This window comes from Anabrus simplex, chromosome 1 (assembly GCF_040414725.1).
Source record: "Anabrus simplex isolate iqAnaSimp1 chromosome 1, ASM4041472v1, whole genome shotgun sequence".
Classification (NCBI taxonomy): Eukaryota; Metazoa; Arthropoda; class Insecta; order Orthoptera; family Tettigoniidae; genus Anabrus; species Anabrus simplex.
In genome coordinates, this window is record NC_090265.1 from 1,222,842,226 (window position 1) to 1,222,863,961 (window position 21,736).

The 21,736-nt window shown below is 37.6% G+C and overlaps 1 protein-coding gene and 1 long non-coding RNA gene across 3 annotated transcripts in view; one reads left to right on the forward strand and one right to left on the reverse strand.

The window, feature by feature from the left end:
• The first annotated feature begins 1,049 nt into the window (after window positions 1-1,049).
• The window catches only part of LOC136858210 (uncharacterized), an 84,349-nt gene continuing 63,662 nt past the window's right edge, over window positions 1,050-21,736 (forward strand). For both annotated transcript variants that reach the window (XR_010858616.2, XR_010858615.2), the window contains exons 1-2: window positions 1,050-1,181; window positions 8,347-8,464. This is a non-coding gene — a long non-coding RNA (uncharacterized lncRNA). The remainder of the gene's footprint in view (window positions 1,182-8,346; window positions 8,465-21,736) is intronic.
• On the reverse strand, window positions 2,555-3,637 carry LOC136858209 (beta-1,4-N-acetylgalactosaminyltransferase bre-4-like). The gene has a single exon (XM_067137589.2). It carries the CDS (start codon window positions 3,620-3,622, stop codon window positions 2,555-2,557), a length of 1,068 nt encoding a protein of 355 aa, XP_066993690.2. The 5' UTR covers window positions 3,623-3,637.

Consider the following 21,736-nt stretch of genomic DNA (forward strand, 5'->3'; position numbering starts at 1 on the left):
CTCATAAATGAGAAGCTTATTTCCAAAAGGTACCAAATCCAAAAAGTAATATTTTACAGGAGAGAGGCAAAACGCTCAGAGTGTAAAATTTCAACTGAAAATTCATTTGAGCACTTTTATTATGTTCAGATAGAATAAATGCATTGTTATACAAATTATTTCTGTTGAAGCTTTTGCGGTTTAGGAAATATTCAAAGAAAATGATGGATTTGGTACTTTTGGCACTGAAACTCTAGATATCTTCACCTGAAAGACATAAATTTCACTGCAGTCATCAGAATATTTGACAAAACTGACTGTATTTAGTTATAAAATAGTAAGATTTAAGGTATTTACAGTGAAGGCATAGATTATTTAAATAATATTAAATAAAATTGAACAAAACAATGAAAATAATGCAAAGTACCAGTACTGAACTAAAGGAATTCTCTTCTTCTCCTTAGCAGCATTCTCAATTTTCCTTCGACTGACATTCGGGAGGCTTAAAAATGTATCCCTACACACACTGGCAACACCACCATCACTTCTAGCTTTATATTTAATCGTCATTTTTTTCAAAACACACGTACATTATGTCTTTTGATTAGGCCTGTGCCTTTCTGGTAATACAACATCAATATATGAAGCTATATATATATTTTTTTTTTTTTTTGAGAAACAGAGTCTTTATTCTCCCAGAAGGCACCATGAAACTCTACTATTTCTTGTTCTGTTAAATCACGGGCTCTACAAAACTCACCGACATTGTGGAAACAAGCAATTTTTGGTTTAACACTCGCTTTACTCTCGTATTTTTGCACTTTAGCACGCGTCTTCTTCCATTTATCTGGAGCTAATACCCTCTTCCTTGCTCTATTTACTTCTTCAGGAGTATCACAGTACTCATCTGAGATATCTGATTCCATACTTTTGAAAAACAAATAGCACACAGTAACAAAACTAACTTCGTAAGAAAACTGTCACTTCATTCATTTAAATATAGCGCGGCCATTTTGCTGCTGTTCACGTGACCCAGAAATGGCCTCTCATTGGCTGCATGGATACGGTACGTATTGGCATACTCAAGCCACAGGATTTGGTACTTATTGGCATCAAACGAGATTTTTAATGCCCTGTTTGATATGGATTTAGGTCGTTTTGGCTATTTCTTCTTCTTTCATACGATGGAGCTACCTACCAACGTACGTTTTTCATCATAATCTCAATTTTGGTTTTTTTGGAGTTGGTACCTTTTGGAAATAAGCTTTATAAATATGGCTGGAACTGTGTTAACTTTGAAGTACATTCTGGTAGAAGAACCCACTGGTCAGTTTCTGACTTAAGATATTTGTCAGTATGTCAGCCAATATGTCCAGGACAGATCTGAAAATATTTCTGAATGAGGTCCTATAGTCAAATGTGCAGGGACTGAAGACTTTCTTCTGTTAAATTCTTGGAAACTAAAAATGGATGATGAATTATTCAATTCAAAAATTCAAACAGACATTAAACTCTACTGGCCTTGTTTAACCTGCAGATGATTTTTTCTTTTCATCTGACATAAATATGGTGACTTCTATTATGGATGCAGTTATGTTTGGATCAGACATCTACCTTTGATGTTGAGATTATTGGATTCTTGTTGACATATAATAAATCATCTGTAGAGATATAGAGATTTAACTCAGGGTTCTGATACCATTGATAATCATTGAAGTTAACAAAGTTCTAATACTCTTTTTTTTATTCTAGTACATTAAATAGATTATTAATGAAATATGATGAATGAAATTTTTTTCATACTTAGCCTATAATGAAAGAACACTGCCATTGACTTAGAGAGCACAGTCCAATCCTTTGATCACTTGAAGTTTTTGGTGCCATCATTCCAAAATCTGATTTGGTATCTGATAAAAGTGAGTATTGCCAAATGACCTGTATCACATGATACAATACTGCACAGAACACTATTTTTCTGAAACATGTGAAGATGAATCCTATTCTACACTGGCATTATTATTATTATTTTTTTTTTAATTGAGTGCCCAATGTGAAAAATAATTTGTCTTGATTATCGTCTGATTGCCCAGTTACATACTTTCTAACTAGCTTGTGATTTTTACATCTGAATTGTGAAACAAATGGAACAGTGTCATATATCAATGTTCTTATTTGAAAATGCTGCAGTTCATGCTGCAAGATAACAGAACACTGCACAAGATGATTCATTATCCTTCAAATTTGGGCAATGACTCTCAGGACCAAGGTCCACCATTTGAGCAGTACAAAATACCAAAAATACCAGACAACAACATTGTGTGTTGGCAACAACAGTTTGCATGCAAACATAATTCTGTGTGTTCCTTTGGAAGGACAAGGTTGGACCGTGCTCCCCAAGTCAATGGCAGTGTTCTTTCATTATAAGTATGAAAATAATTTCATTCGTCATATTTCATTAATAATCTATTTAATGTACTAGAATAAAAAAAAAGAGTATTAGAACTTTGTTAACTTCAATGATTATCAATGGTATCAGAACCCTGAGTTAAATCTCTATATCTCTACAGATGATTTATTATATGTCAACAAGAATCCAAGTGTAAAGAGGTTGATAGGAAATACTGCGTAGATTATATTTTAAGTTATTCAGTCCATCTGTGTCAAAACGATCCATTCCAGAATAAAGGTTAATGAAACGGCTCTTATTAGGAGATTCTTTGGTATGTGACAGCATAATGTACCTTGCGATATGTGGGGGAAATCGACATATTTGTAAGCCCCTGTTACGAACACGATTGTAAAAGTCATCATCCTCTCCACCCCATCCAAAGAATATATTAGAGAACCCATTGACTAGATCAAAGTGCTTTTGTAAAATTGCTACACCACCACCAAATAGACCTTGATAAGGTAAGTTATATCGAAATGTGTTCAGACTAGACGACATGTGGCGGGGGTGATGAGTACAAGCATATACATTACGTAATCTTTGAGGTATTAGGTCTACATCATGAAAAATAAAGCAATGGAAAGGTAAAATTTTCAAAGCTTCAACATACCCAATATTAAAAAGTTTAGCACGATTGAAAGGTTTTTTCATACTTTGCTCAACAACAAATATACGGTAACTTAACAACTGATTCTGAAGAAATGGATGCATATATGAAAGAAATATCTGCAATTGAGATGAGCGATTTCGAAAGGGCACAACAACAGCAATGTGATACTGGGATACACACTGGGAGGGTTCCCAACTTCCACCAGCTTTAATGTCAAGTTTAGAGCTCAAATCAGTTACATCAGAATCACTCACACTTTTACTAGGATATTGGAGAGAGTTGCTCAGGTTATTCAATTTTAATACACACAAAGGCTTATTAGTTTTTTCAGCCAATACCACAGCAAATGGAGATGGCTCCAGCTCATTTAAAATGTCATCCTCATTAATGAATGGGTATGATGAAGAAAAACGACCAGGATTGAGACAGTGCAAGAGAAATCTTAATAAAATGAGGGTCAGTAATATTTTGAAAATATTGCAGCTTGAAAAAAGCATAATCCGTAGTTTCACACACATCTTCGCTACAATCAGTAGAGTAAATGACAAATTAGAAGTCCATTCTTTTCTGCAGAAAGTTTTCATCGTCTCTAAATAGGATGTCAGTGGTCAATATTTATGCAAGCTTTGTCATTTGTCAACAGACAATGACAAAACTAGTTTCCTTTGTCAATAAACAGGTTACACAGACTAACATTTCTGTCGGTAATGTCTTCTACTAGCAGACAATGGGAAGAATACCCACTGGCCCTGAAAGATAAACCACAAAAATATAATCAACATTCCATAATGACAACTTGAATAACATATAAGGATTACAAACAATTCAGCAATAATATTATTAAGAATGAATGTCTGCCAAGATTGACATAAAAGGTGCTGTCCATGCAAGTGTAATAAACAGACTATCATTAAAATACTTGAACACAAAACTCTTAATTGTGCAAAGCATGAAATAAAAACTTGATACCATATTTCCTAATTAACCAAGTCATCCATATAATCTGCATATCGTGTTGCCCATTGACACCAGCAGGAGAGCAAATATAGACAACCATTCAAACAGGAGAGAGCACAAGGTGTTTTCTATATTGAGGAGTAATATTTACGAGACTGCCGTTTAGTTGAGAAAAAATCAAACAACAGAAACTTGAAACAATGTAGGTATGATTGCATTTTCAAAACATGTAATAATAATAATAATAATAATAATAATAATAATAATAATAATAATAATAATAATAATAATAATAATAATAATAATAATAAACACAAAAATCTGTAAATAAAGTATTAAAAATACATATAAGCTATTTAGGCCTATAAGATATTAAGAACATTTATAAGTTAATAACAGCATCATTACCAGCATTTCCTCATGTATTCTTCAGTACTACAGAAGCAGTTACTCGACAGGAGATTTTTAAATTCTGGATGAATGAGCTGATGGAACCTATATCTTTAACCTTATTTGGAAGCTTATTATATAATATGATTTGAACAGAGTCTCAAGGCAATGGATTTACTCATGTGCTTCATAAAGATGTTACTGTATTTCTTGTTCACATTTCATAATTGTGACTGTCACAATTAATCTTTCTGAAGTGATCAGTATTTTGTTTCACATGTAAAATGCTTGGTACTGGGAGTATTCCTAGTCTCTTAAATAACTGTCTGCGATGGTCTAATCTCTCTGATATAATTCTGATAGATTGTTTCTGTATTCAAAAAGTAACATCAAGATTTGATCTGTAGCAGCCCCAGAAATGAATACCATAAGAATTCATCCCTAACTTAACATTATCTTTTCATTGCAAGTTTCTTTCTGTTATTGTTCTCAATTGTTTGGAACAGCAATCATTCTTTATACTTTCATGCCTGTTACCTTTAGCAAAAGAATTAAGATATCCTAATTCACCCAGTTTTCCTTTTCAATCCACAAAGTCGATCTGATAGCAGAGCACGGTACAGTAATGATAGCCTTGTCTGCTAAAGCACATCTTTCTTATCAAATACCATTGATTTCATTTGTGAACTCACTACAGTGCCTTCGCAACACATTGACTGAATTTCACTTGCTAAACTACTATCTTGGGGAAACACACATCCATAGTACTTGAAATGATCCACTTGTTCCAGTTTTGTATATCTAACTTGACATTCAGTTCCCTATATTTCCTTGCAACCAACATCACTTTACTTTTGGAAATGCTAATTTCCATATACAGTAATACTTGCTGCATTTTTCATTAAGCTCCAAGTTTTCAGTACAGTCTGCCATCAATGTCATCAGCATAAACTAAATGCCCACCCAACTGAATTCATCCCTGCTACTGTCGTTTTATATCTTTCCGTAAATGTTTCATATGAAGAAACCCCTGAACAACTTCAGGTTGATTTATATGCCTTAGAGCAATGGTATTCAAACTTTTTGGTTGGCATACCCCTAAAATCCAATTGTTTTACCTTCGTACCCCCAAAGTATGAGCATTGCAATTATACCAGAAATAAGAAATGATTGTTGCTGGATGCCAAATAATATTAGCTGTAATAATCATCATCAACATCACCTTCTGCAGCTTACTCCGCTTGCTCAGGGTCCCTGAACGCACTGATGCATGAAAGAGTTGTGGCCGCAGATTTAAGGTCACATGCCCTTCCTGACACCACAGAATTTTCAAATGAAAATCCCACCCCAGCAACACCAGAAATCAAAGCATGATTGCTGGGATGACAGGTGAACAGCTAAGCTGCTACACCACCCTGTTCCCTAACAATAACAATAATGTATTGGATATGATCATCGCTTGGCAAAGAAAACCTCGTAACTCCTTTGGAGTAAAGTTTACAGAAGAAGTCCAAAACTGAGCGGTCAGCAATTGCGGGAGAATGGTTCCTAGCATTATCATTACTGAATGATAACCCAGTTATTCGACCATTGAAGTCTTCTGTTCCCTTTTAAGGCAACACAGCAAGCCTTCACAAGACAGATGGAGAAACGTGGTTTGATCATGAGTGGAATTACGAGGTTTTCATTGCATAAGAATGGCACGCACGCATGCACGCACACACACACAATATCTCCCAGATGCAAGCTCACAGCTGTGTGCCCTAACCGCATGGCCAACTCGCCCAGTACACGCGTGTAATTAATTCAACAATAATTACTTTTGTACTATACACACTGCTAGTAGGAAAAATTGAAGAAAATTAGTGGATTTTGAAACAAAAAGTTCAAAAAAAAAAAAAAATACAGAGCAATGCAGCAGAAGCAATCATTTTTACATACCTAGTCAATGAGAGGTACAAAGTGACACATTCTTTAGAATGAATAGTTCAGAAAGGGGACTCTATGTAGTCATAGAAAAAAACACTAAAAGCAAGTTTTGATTGAAAAAGAAGAGAGACAACTTTTTTCCTGAATTGCTCACTGAAAACCGTTAGAAGCTACGATACCCCTTGAGACAACAATGTGTACTCCTAGTGGTATGCGTACCACACTTTGAATACCACTGCCTTAGAGGAACTATGTTTCATGCTATGGTTTTTTCTAATGCAGAAAAGAAAAGAACCTGTGATACACTGCAAATCAAACCAAGAACTGAGAAAAATATCTTCTGCACTCAGGCTGTACTTTTCTCCCACCCCACTTATCTCATGTCACTTGACAGCTCTTTGCTTACTACTGTGCAGTCCTGACACCCTTTCAATACTGTATGTCCTGCATTCACCAAAGTCTTATCTAAAGAGTATATAGCATGGTTTTGTTTACGAATGCTTTATATTTGAATTCCATCATGCTAGCAGACAACCTCATGTTTTATTTACCAGTAGCAGCCATTACGAATTACTAGCGCACGTAGTGAGGTAGAAAGGCCAACTTCACTGTGCAGATGAATATGCTAGGGCACACAGCTTTCACTATGTACTATTAATTTGAAACAATGAGTGGAAACTTTTATTTTTATGGTGTACATTAGCTTTATTTAAGCAGAATAAAATTTAAATGCCACTTTCTTCATAAATAACGATGTTCAGCACACATGAGACACTACCACTTTAACAGAAACTGTGTTTGTAATATGAGGGGCATTAAATATATGTTTCACAGGTTATCTGAATCAGAAAGCATTAAACATTGTCCAAATAGAGTACAAGTCCACAGCTGGCTGGAGCAATACTTGTGCTGTAGTACCGGTAAGAGGAACATCATAGTGCGCAAGTGAAATTGAGTACCAACTGGAAAGTGCACTTTGAAGTTGAAGTATGCAGAACAGTATGCTTTTTGTGGGCAGAACATCATACTTGCACTGAGATTCGCAGTGAAATTGTGGCGGTGTGTGAATCAAATGCAATGTCAGACATTTTGAAATGGTGTCAACAATTTGAATAAGGATGTACAGACCTAGGTGATGCTGATTAGACAGAAAGGCCATCAACATCCATCATAGAAGACAATTTTCTGGAAATCAATGCAATAGTTTGCAGCAATAGCAGAGTACATATTACAGACACTGCACAGGAGATGGGCATCTCAAAAGGCAGTGAGCATGCCATTCTCCAACACCAGCTGTATTATTGGAAATTGTACTCATGTCGGATTCTGCAATCACCGACACTTGAACACAAAACACATCATTGATATTAAGAGGCTGGCTTGGAGAGAAACAAACATTAAAAACTGTAGATATGACAAACAAAGAGACATGTATCGCTACTGCCTCCAGCTGGGTTCGTAGTGAAACTGCTTTGCTGTAGGTGTCAGAACAAGTGAAAATACCAATGCCACGGGATGCCCGGTTAGCATAATCCTGTTCTGTCGAGTATTGTCCAAAATTTCTCAATACATATGATGACCTGGTCTGAGATTAGTTTCTTGAATACAAACCATACTCACCGCGAATGGACTAATTAGCTGGCACAGCTCAGTAAGATGCCTATCATAACTATTACAATTTCACTGTAACAGTGCCGTAGTGTGGACTTTTAAAAAAAGAGTTTTAGATTGTAAGCGGTGAAATGCTTATGAACCTAAACATCCACTTCAACATCTCCATCCGAGGATGGAGATGAATGCTCAACGTCCATCCCCTTGTCAATGAATGAGGTGATGTACACCGAGTGCTTCTTCGATGCTTTTCGGTGGCGGGGTTTCCTCCTACAAGGAAAGTGCGCAGGTTTTACAGCAGGTGTACCTGCTGGTGCTGACATGTACCCTCCGGATGGAGGGCATGTTTCCCTATTTGCAGAATAGGTGGAGAAGTGCCTGGTAAGGTCTTCCTTCTTACCTACTTTTTTTTCTTGTTTAGATGAGCTGGGAGGTGAATTCCCAGCCCTGGTCGATGATGTCGCCTTCACCAGCTTGGGCACGGCTTTGCTGACATCTTGGAGGGGGAGGAAGGAGACTTCGGCTTAGGATTTCTATAAGTAAGATTCTATTAGAATAAAATTTATTGTAGCCACCTATTCAATACAATTCACCGTTTGTGGTGATTAAATTCTAAGTGATTTGTATACACTACATGTTTCACCCTGTTTTTGGGCATCTTCAGCCTATTGTCAGTCTTAAGGTCAAGACCCAGGTCTTGTCCAAGTTAAACATTTGGAACTATTATATACAAATATGACCTTATACTAACAATCTTCCTGTTTTTATAAAATAAAAAAAGGGGCCTTACTTTAGATGATATGTACAAAAATTATAAAAATGTGCAACTTCAATTAAAACAAAATGTGTTGCATGAATACATTTAAAATTATCTAACAATTTACAAACTGTACAAAGCAACAGTTGGATCTCTTCATCATTGGATGAAACGTTAGGTTGGTAGTTTGTAGAAAGTATGTTCATCGAAGGTTCTTTTTGTACACCTATGCCATTTGTTTGGCAGCAGCATAATAGGAACCATAGTTTGTTGTCCTTCTTGCAAAGCTTGAAATATCCCATGAGGAAAGAAGCATAGTAGGTTGTTACTATTATAAGGAATTACCGGTAAGCAATTTTTGTGGATTAAACTTTGTATATATTGGAGTACGTTATCCAATGTCATTCAGTAGTTAAGTGTTCCTCAATGAAGTGTTACTTGGATGCTTTTTAGACTAATGTTATCAGTGTTTCATTATTCTGCCATGGGATTGTTAATGTATATTGTCTGTAAATAAATAGAAGAAAAATAAATTTCGAATTATGAATGTTATAACCCGCATTAATAATAATAATGTATTCCCATGATTGTGGTTGAACTTACACTTTCAGTCTGATGTTAGCTGGATCCACTTGTTCCGGTTGCATCTGAACGACTAACCTTTCTGCTTCTAGTGAAATACTGATGCGGTAGCGGATGCATGGAGCATAGAGGGGGAAAGGGAGTGGGTTGTGGTTTGTGTGGATGTGTTATTGCTAAGGAGGTGTTGCCCGAACTGGTGTGGGCGGGTCTAAGATTAGGCATGGTAATTGGAACATTTGAGTGCTGTGGCTGAAAAATAATAGGGACCTTATTATGATTTACAGTATGAATCAGTTTTGGAGTTATCTCATATAACAGATTTTTGTTGTTAATGACGTTGTTAAGATTCATTTCTTTATTATAGGTTTGGTCGAAAAAACTTATAAGTTCTCCATTTCATTCAATAATTTCCCCTTATCTAACGATGGTTAGATCTTTCTCAATTGAAGTGAATTTGTGTCCCATTTGTTTCATATGCTGGCTCATGGCTGAATACTTGTGTTTGGAAGCATTGTAGTGGTCTGAATACCTTGTATAAAAGCTTCTCCCAGTATGACCCAGATACGTGAACACACATTGTGTGCACATTAATCTATAAACTCTTTAGTAAACATTACTATTATTGACCCTATTTTAATCTAATAGAATCTTACTTATTATTATCTTCAATACAGAACAAACATGAGATTAGGATTCCTAGCCGGTACAGGCTCTTTGTGGTGGAAGGTTGGGTGGTCCCCACCTTCGAGCTTTTACTTTTTTTGCAGCGTTGCTCATAGGAGCAACTGCCACATAAGGCAGAGTGATTCTTACAAGTGTTTCTGGAAGAAACGAACGGACCTGGTAGACTGTGTTATCACATTAAGGCTAGTGGCTTTGTTGGTGCATTCAAGGAATTAAACTTATGGGGTGCTTCCTGGTAGGAAAGACCATCCAGTGTCTCGATCTCCTAGATCATCTTCTCGCTGAGATAGACAGAACAGTTTATATTTCGAGGAGAATGAAGACCAGGACTCTTAGTACACCTATCTGGAGGTGTACACTCTCCCGCGTTATGAGGTTCTTCCACATGTACTACACACAGGCTAATTTGAACGAGTACCATATGTCTGAACCTTTGACATTAATAACACCGCATGGGAGGTGGGATGTACAGCCTCGCATTGCAATGATACATTATTACCCTGACTTTTTCTAGTAACACTGAAAGAGACAAGGCACCAATAGCAACATTTTCACCATTGACTTTGCAAGTAATGTTCTGGACATGTCATGCCATGGTTTTTCATGTCTCCCATCAACTCCTTGTCAGTGCTGAAAATGAGGTCACGGTGGAAGATGATTACACAAACCAGATTGAAGGATTTGTGTTCTTCCACTTTGGTGGGGATTTCACCAAGGTGGTCACACTTAAGCAACCGATCAGTCTAAACTGCAGTGTGTGTCTTCAACAACAAACTACTGCTGCGCATTTTCTTTAAGACTTCATGTTCACTGTTGACACCACTAATGTGTCTACTAAACAAAATAGACTTCACCAGCTTGAAATCTGGCCCATCAGTTCTGGTAGCAACCAGGAACCTAGAGAAGCTGGATCTCACGCTTTCACTCTGCGCTTGTTCCTAGGGGATTGCCCCCCTGAGGGTATCAAAGGTTAAAGATTTGGGTGGTGGACCACCCTGGTTAGGCTTTTTATGTTTATTTGTCATGTCTGCAAAACATCCTCACTGAAATGCCACCCACTCTGATCAGTGACCTCTGTAGATGAACCAAGCAGCCAAGGCAATACCTACCTGGTCATAGCAGGTACTGCCCATGGTCCAATGTTGAACAATTCCTAGTATGGGCTGACTGAGGTAATGAGCACCAGGGTTCCATCCTCCATATCATCCATAACAGAGCATGATATCAATTAAAATTAAATGAAAATAAATAGAAATAAACTGAAAAAGTAATGCTCTGGCATTTGGCTATGCAGGGACCTGTGTTGTCAGGCAGATACTACTGCAGGGTTCATAAATCTCCCACCCAGTTGTTTGGGGATACTCTCTGGACTTTTGAGCATAGTCGCACATGTAAGAGGCCCTTCCCCAAGCAGCACGCACATAAATTTTAATTGGCCTACAACTCTCGAGACGGTACTGATGGCCACATGACCTTTTTAATCACCTTCTACAACAGGCAGCAACAGGCAGATGTATTCAAATCTTCCCATGGTTCCAAAGCCACAATACATTTCCACATCTAGGTCACCACTTTTAGTCGCCTCTTAAAACAGGCAAGGCATACCGTGGTTGTATTCTTCATCTTCGGCTCCACCCACAGGGGGTGCTTGACTAAGTGATATGCTCCGAGGAGGTGGCTAAAACTAGAGAAGTATTAAAATTTACCTATGATAATGATATTTACAATAAGGTACGAACATTGAAAACTAGAAAAGTGGCTGGAATTGATAAGATTTCTGGAATATACTAAAGACAATGAGTTGGGATATAGTACCATATCTGAAGTACTTATCTGATTGTTGTTTGCATGAAAGAGCTATACCAAATCAATGGAGAATTGCTATAATACCCCCTATGTACAAAGGAAAGGGTGATAGACATAAAGCTGAAAATTACAGGCCAGTCAGTTTGTCATGCATTGCATGTAAGCTTTGGGAAAGCATTCTTTCTGATTCAACATGTTTGCAAAATTAATAACTGGTTCAGTAGAAGGCAGTTCAGGTTTAGGAAAGGTTATTCCACTGAAGCTGAACTTGTAGGATTCCAGCAAGATATAGCAGATATCTTGGATTCAGGAGATCAAATGGACAGTATCGCGATATCTCAAAAAGTTACTGTCCTATTTTGAAAATACAGTAGAGTCTCGATTATCCGACCTAAACGGGACCTGGAGTATGTCGGATCACCAAAAATGTTGGATAATACAGGATAACTTTGAAAATGAACTGAAACAAACAGGAAGGCTACACTGTATTACTAAAACAATTGTTTTATGGTACTTTATTTAGACAATTATCAATTCAATTGTACAGTATATGCAGTATTGAATGAAAACATTCCAAATGTCTTACGAAAAGAAACTTGTCAACAATGTCTGCTTGCCTGCTGATCCACGTTTTCTTGCTGTGAGATGCTGCCATCGACGAAAGATCAACACCTCCATTGCGCTTGCTTCCGGCTGTTGCTTAACGTACTGTAGTTTAATACCATTTCCAATGCACTTAATCCTTCACTGTGAGTCATCGTTTTCTCCTTTTGTTCTGCAATTCTTCGTTCTTATTCTTCATCATCCTAAAATTTGATTAGCAGTCACAAAATCAATAATATCAGTGTCAGTTAGTTCAAACAGCTGATCTTGTGCACACTAGGGATGAAAGGAGTTTCCGCCAATATTTCCTCTTCAATGTTTCCAGCATGCGATGGTCCATTGGCTGGCATAATGACGTCGCAAAGGAGGGAGGAACATGACTTTGATGTCACCACTTCTAAGTTGCTCTTCATTTGGGTGTGATGAAGCATTGTCTAGTAGAAGAGCTTTTCTAGAGAGATTGTTCAAAGCTAGAAATGTTTCTACATCTGGAACAAACTGTGTAAAAAAAAACAAAGAAAAAACAGTCTTTAAAGATGTCAGCAGACATCCAGGCAGCCTTCTGAGTCGTGTAATGGACTGGAAGAGCATTAACAGAAATGTTTTAAAATGCCCCAGGCTTCTTTGCTTTATGGATCATAAGCAATTTTGCTTTTAAGTTCTCAGTGACATTACTACATGCAAGAAGAGTAACTCTTTCCTTACTACGCTTGTAGCCAGGTTCAGACGTCTCAGCTTGGGCTGCAAGAGTTTTTGATGGCACCATCTTGAAATTTAGCCCAGTCTCATCACAATTAAAAATCTGATCACCGGTTAATCCTTCAGCAAGAATTATTTCTTGAAATTCCTTTTTAAATTTCACAACCTCATTGGATTTAGCTGACAGTTTTTCTCCACAGATATTAAGCTGCCTAATGCCGTACTGTTTTTTCCACCGATCAAGACAACCAGCACTGGCAGCAAAATTAGGGTCCCCTTGAATAACTCCTCCTGGAAATACGCCGCCTTTTCTTGCAGAATGGGGCCAGATATTGGCAGGCCCTTTTCCCGGTTTTGAGTGAACCAAGGAAATAGTGCTTCAGTTACGTTTTCGTACTCATATTTTTTCACTGTTTTTCTAATTTTCAGTGCATCGCTTGTTGCTCTGGTAGATCACCACTTTTCAATTTCTTCCCTCTTTTTTTTTTCCAGTCTCCCACTGTAACACGTCCAACACCATAATCTGAAGCCACTTTTTTAAGAGTTTCCCCTTTGTCCAGTCCCTTTAATGCAGTCAATTTGTCCTCCATAGAAACAATCACTTTCTTCCGTTTACTCACCATACTCACAGAGGATATGAAAACTATAACATCCGCACCCAACCAATACTACAATGAACAATGACTGAAGACTCACTGCACCTGTCCTTGAGAAAAAAAAACGGTCCTACCGCCAGCGGTCAGGCCAGTGCTTCTCCCACGGTCGCACCCTCCACACCGAGTGTCCCTGAATTTAGTCTCCACCAAAAGTTCAAATTAAGTCTACCAGTGTCGGATAACATGGAATGTCAGATAAGCGAAGGTCAGATGAGCGAGACTCTACTGTACTTACATATTTGAACTTGTACGCAGTTGAACTTTTAGGCCAGCTGTATCTATTCATCCCGTTCCATTTAGAAATATGGGGTTGGTATCAATGTTTTGGTTATTAATCACCCTATGAGAATAAGTACCACATTATTTTACAAGCCCCTGGGTATCATTTACGAATATGAAAACATAATACAGATATGGTTTAGATGTTATTTCCATGTAAGGTGAATAACCCTGTATATATACTGACTGACAGAGCAAATGCAACACCAAAAAGGAGTGGTTTGAAAGGGATGAAAGTTGGGGAAAAAACAGAGAAGGCACGGACGAATAATTGATGTTTATTTCAAACCGATATACAAGTTACACAATGCGCACGGCATCGACTCAGTAGGATGTAGGACCACCGCGAGCGGCGATGCACGCAGAAACACGTCGAGGTACAGAGTCAATAAGAGTGTGGATGGTGTCCTGAGGGATGGTTCTCCATTCTCTGTCAACCATTTGCCACAGTTGATCGTCCGTACGAGGCTGGGGCAGAGTTTGCAAATGGCGTCCAATGAGATCCCACACGTGTTCGATTGGTGAGAGATCCGGAGAGTACGCTGGCCACGGAAGCATCTGTACACCTCGTAGGGCCTGTTGGGAGATGCGAGCAGTGTGTGGGCGGGCATTATCCTGCTGAAACAGAGCATTGGGCAGCCCCTGAAGGTACGGGAGTGCCACCGGCCGCAGCACATGCTGCACGTAGCGGTGGGCATTTAACGTGCCTTGAATACGCACTAGAGGTGACTTGGAATCATACGCAATAGCGCCCCAAACCATGATGCCGCGTTGTCTAGCGGTAGGGCGCTCCACAGTTACTGCCGGATTTGACCTTTCTCCACGCCGACGCCACACTCGTCTGCGGTGACTATCACTGACAGAACAGAAGCGTGACTCATCGGAGAACACGACGTTCCGCCATTCCCTCATCCAAGTCGCTCTAGCCCGGCACCATGCCAGGCGTGCACGTCTATGCTGTGGAGTCAATGGTAGTCTTCTGAGCGGACGCCAGGAGTGCAGACCTCCTTCAACCAATCGACGGGAAATTGTTCTGGTCGATATTGGAACAGCCAGGGTGTCTTGCACATGCTGAAGAATGGCGGTTGACGTGGCGTGCGGGGCTGCCACCGCTTGGCGGTGGATGCGCCGATCCTCGCATGCTGACGTCACTCGGGCTGCGCCTGGACCCCTCGCACGTGCCACATGTCCCTGCGCCAACCATCTTCGCCACAGGCGCTGCACCGTGGACACATCCCTATGGGTATCGGCTGCGATCTGACGAAGCGACCAACCTGCCCTTCTTAGCCCGATCACCATACCCCTCGTAAAGTCGTCTGTCTGCTGGAAATGCCTCCGTTGACGGCGGCCTGGCATTCTTAGCTATACACGTGTCCTGTGGCACACGACAACACGTTCTACAATGACTGTCGGCCGAGAAATCACGGTACGAAGTGGGCCATTCGCCAACGCCGTGTCCCATTTATCGTTCGCTACGTGCGCAGCACAGCGGTGCATTTCACATCATGAGCATACCTCAGTGACGTCAGTCTACCCTGCAATTGGCATAAAGTTCTGACCACTCCTTCTTGGTGTTGCATTTGCTCTGTCAGTCAGTGTAAATGAGTAAAGAAGTGAAATCAAGGCATTTTGCAGACGACGTTATTCTGTATAGAGTATAAAGTAATAAATAAGTTACAAGATTGTGAGCAACTGCAAAATGACCTCAATAATGTTGTGAGATTGACAGCAGTATGATGATAAACAGGGTTAAAAATCAGGTTGTGAGTTTCATAAATAGGATTTTTTTACAAGTTGCTTTACGTCGCACTGACACAGATAGGTCTTATGGCGACGATGGGACAGTAAAGGGCTAGGAGTGGGAAGAATGTGGCCATGGCCTTATTAAGGTACAGCCACAGCATTTGCCTGGTGTAAAAATGGGTCACAAACAGGAAAAGTCCTCTCAGCTCTCAGTTTTAATTACTGCGTTGATGGGGTGAAAGTTTCTTATGGGAATTATTGTAAGTACCTAGGTGTTAATATAAGGAAAGATATTCATTTGGAGTAATCACATAAATGTGATTGTAAATAAAAGGTACAGATCTCTCCACATGGTTATGAGGGTGTTTAGGGGTTGTAGTAAGGATGTAGGAGAGAGGGGAATATAAGTCTATGGTAAGATCCCAAATACAGTATGGTTCCAGTGTATGAAACCCTCACCAGGATTACTTGATTGAAGAACTGGAGAATCCAAAGAAAAGCAGCTCAATTTGTTCTGGGTGATTTCCGACAAAAGAGTAGCGTTACAAAAATGTTGCAAAGTTTGGGCTGAGAAAACTTGACAGGAAGAAGACGAGCTGCTCATCTAAGTGGTATGTTCAGAGCTGTCAGTGGATAGATGGCATGGAATGATATTAGTAGACAAATAAGTTTGAGTGGTGTATTTAAAAGTAAGAAAGATCACAATATGAAGATAAAGTTAGAATTCAAGAGGACAAATTTGGGGAGTTAAAGATTGGAATAACTTACCAAGGGAGATGTTCAATAAATTTCCCATTTCTTTGAAAACATTTGAGAAAAGGCTAAGAAAACAACAGATGGGGAATCTGCCACCTGGATGACTGCCCTAAATGCAGATCAGTAGTGAGTGAATGATTGACTTTTGAAATTTCTCATCCTGGTCCATATCATCACATTATACATACCTTAAGCTTGATTCCAGCTATGTATACTCATGATCATTAGGATTTTGGGCGAGGAGGGAATCAGGTTAAAGTTTGGGTGTAGATTTTGGCCAACCCAGAGCATGGACAAAAGACAAGCAGGGCAATGTCACATGTGATTATCTTCCAAGAGGTGTGGCTCATGACAACGCACGCTCGCAAGATGCTTACAAGTTACTCCTACTAGAATGGGATTTTTACAGGAACTGATTAAGATGTATCTATGATTAAATATTCTGGCTATGCTAGCTTTTCCTAATGAAGGAAAACAAATAATTAACTGTAATTTCATTGTGAAGAAATGTGCACGATGCAGTCCTGCCCCAATACATACGGCACTTAAGTATTTGATCAGTACTGGAACGATTTTTCGAACACCCTTACATCACTGATGATGATAAATATTTAATGCCAGGTTATTTTTACTTTGGTTTTTGATGATAAATAATAAACTTTTTGTTCAGTGTTTGTGCTTCCTGATGGTGAGGTCCATGATGATGATGATGATGATACACCATTTGGGAAATAACCTCAACAGTTATTTAAAATTCAATGCTATATTTATTTTATGTGCATTGAGTTGTGTGCTAGCAATCTCTGTTTGTTTTGGGTATTTTTATAAGGGAATATAACACAGTCCATGTTGAAAGGTCAGTCTGATGATGCCATTTTCTCTTTTAAAGCATGGGAAACATAATTTATTACATCACTACTATGTTTATATTACAAAAGACGGATATCATTAGTGAAAGCATGGCCTTTAAGGGTGGCGAATGTGTTTCTGTTTGATTTGCACTGACCTATGAACATGGTTATACTTTCATGCAGTTTAAAATTTATTTTGTAAAATAGTAAAAATTGAAATGTTTTCATTATTCCTCTATTCTTGCTTTTCTTCTGTAGGCTTATACATACTTTCTGATCAGACTGAAATGCACTGCAAAATTCTAAACTTTTCGAATACATTTTGAAAGAATTAATTTAAGTTACTGCACAATATTTGTAGACGTCTAAAATGAAAGTCAGAACAATGCAGTGCTACAGCTGGGAAATAGAAAGAAGGTGGGAAGCAATAGATACGGCAAGATCCGGTTGACTGAAACTTTCAAAAACATCGAAGTCCTATGATATTCCATGGACTACACTATGTAGACAATGGAATGTGTCCCCTGTCTTCTATACCAAGGAAATACAATACACACAAGAGTCTTGTTGCATTGATAGAGAATGCTTCTCCACAACATTTTACAGGAAGAAGAAAGCAAAATTAAACCCCATCCAAAAACAAAAATGTGCATTGTGGCATAGTGATTTTGTGTGTGAAAAGTGTTCATAAGCTACATTTTTATTGGTGGCTATATTATAAGAATGTCCTCTAAAATTGCCTTATCATATCCTGTTACACAAGGATTACAAAGAAGCACGAGTATTTGATCCTCAATGAGTTGACGTATTTATCTTTGTTCTTCAGTAGTATCCATGGTTCTATTCTGACATCTTTCTCTCTCTCTCTCTCTCTATGTGTGACAGAAAGAGAGAGAGAGAGAGAGAGAGAGAGAGAGAGAGAGAGAGAGAGAGATGGTAATGGGCAGTTCTGAGTGCTGTACAGATTTCCTTGCGTGAAATGAATATTTATGTCCATTAGTTGCTAGTGATCATGAGTGTAGAAATCAATTCATTTCAATTATTCATCCATACACCTAATGGCATCTATGATGCAATTCATGAATTTCCTCACCAACAGCTTATGGCATCTCATAAAAGTGCCTTATATCGCATTTATCTTCACTTTTCCACTAACTTTAACATCACTAATACCCAATACATCCAAATCCATGCTTCTTGCTATAACATTCATTCTACTTCCTAATGTCAATGGTATCAGTTCATTTTTCAAACGTCCAAGGATAGTTCAAAACATGGTAAGCAGGTCTGGAGAAAAAATACATGAAGCCAAGTTCCTAGTATTACCTTTGATGGTTCAAGGACCAACAGGCCGAGCACACAACTAGAGTAGTATGGAATAAATTATGCTGAAGAAAGGAAAAAAAACACGCCCATTTGGAAACTACAAAACTGAATTACCTGGTACAAAACAGTTCTTACTGCTTCCTTTAGAGAATAATAAACAGATAATACGTTTCATAAAATATCCAAAATAAATTAACATACTGTACTGCGTTCCATATCATTGTATATCAAATTGTAAAGTCTACATTGTCTAGTGACTAATTATTTTGATATAATAATAATTTATTTATTTATCTGAAAGTACACAGGTTTTACACCCAATTAAGTACCTTCTTGACATTCAGTAACAATCTGTATCTATGAAGTTAAAGTTTAACAAAAACAAAGTTAAAAATGAACAAAAAACAAAATAGAACAAAATGAACATTATATATGATACCATTTACAGTTGATAATAAATGAAAAATTCACTAAGAAATCACACGGTAATACAAAGCAAAAGACAATGCAAAAACAAAGAAACTTAAAACATGAATGAGTACACTGGGAAATATGAAGAATACCAGAAAGAAGGAATTATCAAAAATTTACAAATTGTAAATTCAGGCTTCTAGTTTCTTAGCGAATTCTTTATCCGATTTGGTGAATATGTCGACTTCTTTTGTTACAGTGTTATAAAGCGTTGTCATTTTTACGAAAGGTGAATTTGACTGATGCAATGTTCTTGACGTTTGAACGTGAAATAATTGGTGCTGACGTGATCTTGTCTGCGGAACATGGAATGAAATGAGTCTTAACAGGTCCAAGGAATCAAATCGTCCTATTACAATTTTTCTTAGTATTTGTATAAAAACTAGGGACCGTCTGGTTTTCAACGAAGTAAATTGAAAAATATTCCTTAATAACTGGGTTATGTGTCGAAAGGGCAAAAAGTATTAAAAGTTTTGAAATAAAGGTAACGTAGGAATTTGTTTTGTACAATTTCAATAGCATTCACTTGTTGTTTTGTATACGGGCTCCAGATTATTACAGAATATTCCAGTATGCTCCGTACCAAGGTAATATATAATTTATTCAGTACAGAGGGCTGAGTAAATGGTCTCTATGTTCTTATAAAAAATTCCTAGCATTCGGTTAGCATTCTTTGTTATTGTATTGATATGATTGTTGAACGTTAGCTTACCGTCAAAAATTATACCAAGATCCTTAAACGTTAAAACCCTATCCAATTTTTCCCCCCGTATATGATAGGCTGAGACTTCAAGTTTCTTCCTCCTGGTAAATGTCATTTATTTACATTTACTAACATTCAAAGACAAATTATTAATTTCACACCAAGAAATGACATTATTAATGTCCATTTGCAACTCGTCTTGGTCGTGGTGGTCGCTAATGTATTTGTAAAGTTTCAAATCATCTGCAAAAAGTAAACAGTTAGAGTGGCAAATATTGTCTGGTAAATCATTAATTAGAATTAAAAACAAGAGAGGTCCAAGATTTGAACCTTGCAGAACACCAGAAGGACTGATAAAATTATCTGAAATTCCATTGTTAAAATAAACAAACTGCTGTCAGTTTTTTAAATATGAACACATTAACTGCAACAACTGTTTATAAAAACAAACTTTATACATTTTTGTAATTAAAATTCTATGGTCGACTTTATCGAATGCTTTTTCCAAATCCATATAAACAACATCAGTCCTTCCGTTGGTATTTATGGTATCATACAAACTTTGAGTATAGCCCAAAAGATTGGTGATAACTGATCTGTTGGGTACAAATCCATGTTGAAATTCTGACAGAGCAATCTTAACATGGTTATAAATCTTATGGTGCAATACATGTTCGTATACCTTGGCTATGGCATTGATAATACACACTGGACGATAATTAGATATCGTTACAAAACTGCCTGTCTTAAAAATGGGCATAACTTTAGCGACTTTCCATTTTTTCAGGAAAGGATGAAGTGCGAATAGAAAGGTTAAAAATGAAAGTTAATTGATTAGCCAATAAATCGGTACAAGCCCTAATTATATATGGAGGTATGCCATCAGGACCACTCGATCTTTTAGGCTTTAGTTTACAATTAATAGTTTTTTTACCTCTTCAACAGATATCTCGCTGACATATAATATATCAACAGAGGGAAATAGAGGAATGTCATCCAAAGCAAATCATCCAATATATAATTAAAATCTGATTTGACGTAAACTGACGAAAAATATCATGCAAAGCCATGAACAACATTACCGCCCTCGTAGCTCTCACCATTATACTCAAATGTAGTTCCTCCTGATCTCGTGAGTCGCTTATTTTTAATGTGCCTCCAGAAATGTGTTTATCACATTTTAAAGTAACCTCTAATTCACTGATGTAATCTCGATATGCAGTATTTATTTTTACATTCAATTCAGATCTGAGTTGTTTGAATCGTTCGTCATAGTACCTGGAGAATTTCCTCTTTTTGGCACACTTCCTTTTCTTTTTGATTATCTGAATGATATCGTGATTAAACCAGACTGGAAATTTTGATTTTTTTAATGACTTGACCCTTAGGTATGCAATTATCAAAGCATCTATATATTGACGAGTAAAGGAAATCCACAGCCCCATCCACATTCTGATACATATACAATGGGTTCCAATCAATATCTCTTAACTCATAATACAGTTGTAGAAAATCCGCTTTCTTGAAATCATAGTATTCTCGATTTATATTTTTTGGTAATGAACACCTCTTTACTGGAGGTAATGATAAACAGAGTGGGGGATGAGGTAAATCTTCAGACACAAGAGAAAATTCCTCACGTTTCACGTCAACTATGAAATTGGCCAGTACAAGATCCAGCGTCCTAAAATTGTAATTAAGAATATTATTGTACAACGTTAAACCTAAATATGATATCAATTAACCCAATCTTTTACTAGTCACAGTTCCTTCTGTAAATGAATAATCAGTACCATTAATTTCAGGAAGAATGAAATCACCCACGATAATGCAATCCGAAATCATAAGATTATCAGTGCTTTCTAAATAACCAAAGTAGTCCTGATAAACTGTTA